At 53.5% G+C, this 2,917-nt stretch overlaps 1 protein-coding gene across 1 annotated transcript in view; it reads left to right on the forward strand.

Annotated features, from left to right (window-relative positions):
• The window catches only part of LDLR (low density lipoprotein receptor), a 34,769-nt gene that overhangs the window by 28,806 nt on the left and 3,046 nt on the right, over window positions 1–2,917 (forward strand). The window contains exons 12-14 of the mRNA XM_021717971.1: window positions 308–449; window positions 608–760; window positions 1,609–1,767. Of these exons, the coding sequence (XP_021573646.1) occupies window positions 308–449; window positions 608–760; window positions 1,609–1,767 (454 nt within the window). The remainder of the gene's footprint in view (window positions 1–307; window positions 450–607; window positions 761–1,608; window positions 1,768–2,917) is intronic.

The following is a 2,917-nucleotide window of genomic DNA, read 5'->3' on the forward strand; positions in this document are numbered from 1 at the left end:
ATAGAAAATTAGCTGGGCATGGTAGCAAGTGCCTGTAGTTCTGGCTACTTGGAAGACTGAGGCAGAAGGATCACCTGAGCCCAGCAGGTCGAGGCTGCGGTAGCCATGAATGTGCCACTGCACTCCAGCTGGTTGACAGAGTGAGACTCTAACCCCCAAACCAAACTAACGAAATAAGTAAAACAAAATAACAAGATCAAAGGGTTGACGCTGCCACCTAGTGAGTGCTGCTTGTCCGCAGGCCACCTGTGGTCTGTGTCCCATCCCACGAGTTGATGGGTTTGTCACCTCTCTCCCTGCCGGGCAGGACAAAGTATTTTGGACGGATGTCATCAATGAAGCCATTTTCAGTGCCAATCGCCTCACGGGTTTGGACGTTAATCTGGTAGCCGAAAACCTGCTGTCCCCAGAGGACATTGTCCTCTTCCACAACCTCACGCAGCCAAGAGGTAAGGCTGGGCCGGCAGCAAGCCCCCGCTGGTTCCCCCCTCCCTACATTTCTTGTGTGTGCACTGGAATGTTCTGGAATTTTTTTTGTGGGTGTGCTAGAATGTTCCAGAATGTTCCGGTCTGTCTGACTATCTCATTTCCACCCTGTTCCGCCCAGGGGTGAATTGGTGTGAGAGGACCGCTCTCCGCAACGGTGGCTGCCAGTACCTGTGTCTCCCAGCCCCGCAGGTCAACCTGCGCTCGCCCAAGTTCACCTGTGCCTGCCCCGACGGCCTCCTGCTGGCCAGGGACATGAGGAGCTGCCTCACAGGTAAGGGCTCAACCTCGCTTCTGCCTCCCGTGCAGTGCAGCTGAGCGCCTGCCCCCTCTGAGCCTCTCTTTTCCCATCTGTCAAATGGGTTCCCTGAGGTCCCTGCAAGACTCACGAGTTGCGGTAATGCCACCTTACCTTTCTCAAATGTGGGGCACACCAGCATCCTGCTACATGTTTAGATGAGTTCCCCTGTGACATCTGGGTCCCTCGTTCCTGGTTTCCTGGAGAGGGGGCTGACTTCTGACATGGGAGTCTAGGGAGGAAGGGGTTCATTTGTCAATTCTTCTCATCCTCCGATAAAGTCTCGACTGGGGACCAATGCAGCAACTAATAGTCTAGGATGGGTGGGTGTTATGTAGCAGACCTGTAGTCCCCGTTCCTCGGAAGGCTGAGGCGGGAGGATCTCCTGAGCCCAAGAAGTCAAGGCTGCAGTGAGAGATGAATGTGCCACTGCAATTCAGCCTGGGAACATGGTGAGACCTCGTCTTTGCAAAAAATTAAAAAAAAATTTGCCAGGTGTGGTAGCACATGCCTGTAGTCCCAGCTACTCCAGGGGCTGAGGCTGGAGGATCACCTGAGCGCAGGAGGTTGAGGATGTGGTGAACTGAGAGCATGTTACCACGCTCCAGCCTGGGTGACGGAGTAAGATCCTGACCCAGAACAGAAACAAAAAAACAAACCCCAATAACATGACACAGTGTAGATGTCTGTGATGTCTTATTTCCAGTGGATCTGGTTTTAGTTGGTTCCTGGTAGTAGACAGCCCTGCTTCCACCAGCTTGGTGTTAGGACTTGAGTTGTGAGTCCTCTCCAGGGCATCTGAAGACATTTGTGCATTCTTTCAGAGGCTGAGCCCATTGCGACCACCCAGGGGTCCTCCACAGTCCAGCTGATGGCCAACTTTACCAATCACACGACTGCCCAGCCCGCTCCTGGCACCTCCCGGCCGCTTGTGTCTGTCCCTGGGCTCACCACAGTGGAGACAGTGACGATGTCCCACCAAGGTAAAACCTGGGCCCTTCCTGGCCCCCTGTTCATTGAAACAAGCATCTAGATGGGCCCCTTCAGAGGCCACAAGCATTTTGGTGAAGAGATGAGTCCACTCGGAGTCTGGGCTCCCTTTGGACTCTCAGAGCTGCGTTGTGTGTCTCTGAAGCCTATCTCCCTTCTTGTACACAGGCCTAATAACAATGCTTGCCTGGTTGGTGGCTCATGCCTATAATCCCAGCACTGTAGGAGGCTGAGGTGGGAGGATTGCTTGAGCCTAAGAGGTCAAGTCAAGCCTGGGCAACATAGCAAGACCTCATCTCTGCAGAAATAAAATAAAGTGAAATAAATTAGGTGGATGTGGTGGCGCCTGTGGTCCCAGGTACTCAGGAGACTGAGGTGGGAGGATCCCTTGAGTCCAGGAGATTGAGACTACAGTGAGCTATGATGGCCCCAGTGCACTCCAGCCTGGGTGACAGAGCAAGACCCTGACTCCAAAAGAAAAAAAAATAACACATTGATTACTGGATTCCTGGGTTTTGCGGTGCCTGCTTCTGCTCTGGGAGCTGAGGTGTGTGCCTGGTTCTCACTGTGCCTGCAAGTGCTGAGTCTGTCAGGAGTTCATTCTGGTGGCCACCAGAGAGCGCCCAACCTGGTGTGCATTGCCAGGAAGTGGCGTGCCCAGACTTTTCTAGGAAGAAAAAAAAGTCATATCAGCAAGGTTGATACTACTCCCCACCCCGCCCATCCCCGGGCTGAAAGCTGTTATTCAGCCAGGAATGAGATAAAACAGGAACTCCGGGGCTCAGCAAGGGTGGGAAACCTTCCTGCTGGGTGGGCGGAGGTGGGGGAGTACCCTAAAAATCACTTCACAGACAGCCATTCAGTGTTTCTCAAATGTGGCAGAGGGGCCCTTTAAAGGGGAAAACCAGCTGGGGACGTGACTCACGCCTGTAGTCCCAACACTTTGGGAGGCCAAGGTGGGAGGTTCACTTGAGACCAGGAGTTCAAGACCAGCCTGGGTCACATAACAGGACCCCATCTCTATCAGAAAACTAAAAAGGACCATCTTCAGCCTGAGTTGGATCCCACAGTTCTGATGATGTTGGCCTGTCTCAGGCTTGGGAGGTTCTCCCAGGGCCCTTGAACCCTGCAGGACAGGAGACC

This window comes from Carlito syrichta, unplaced genomic scaffold (assembly GCF_000164805.1).
Source record: "Carlito syrichta isolate Samal-C Ts95f unplaced genomic scaffold, Tarsius_syrichta-2.0.1 Scaffold311628, whole genome shotgun sequence".
NCBI lineage: Eukaryota > Metazoa > Chordata > Mammalia > Primates > Tarsiidae > Carlito > Carlito syrichta.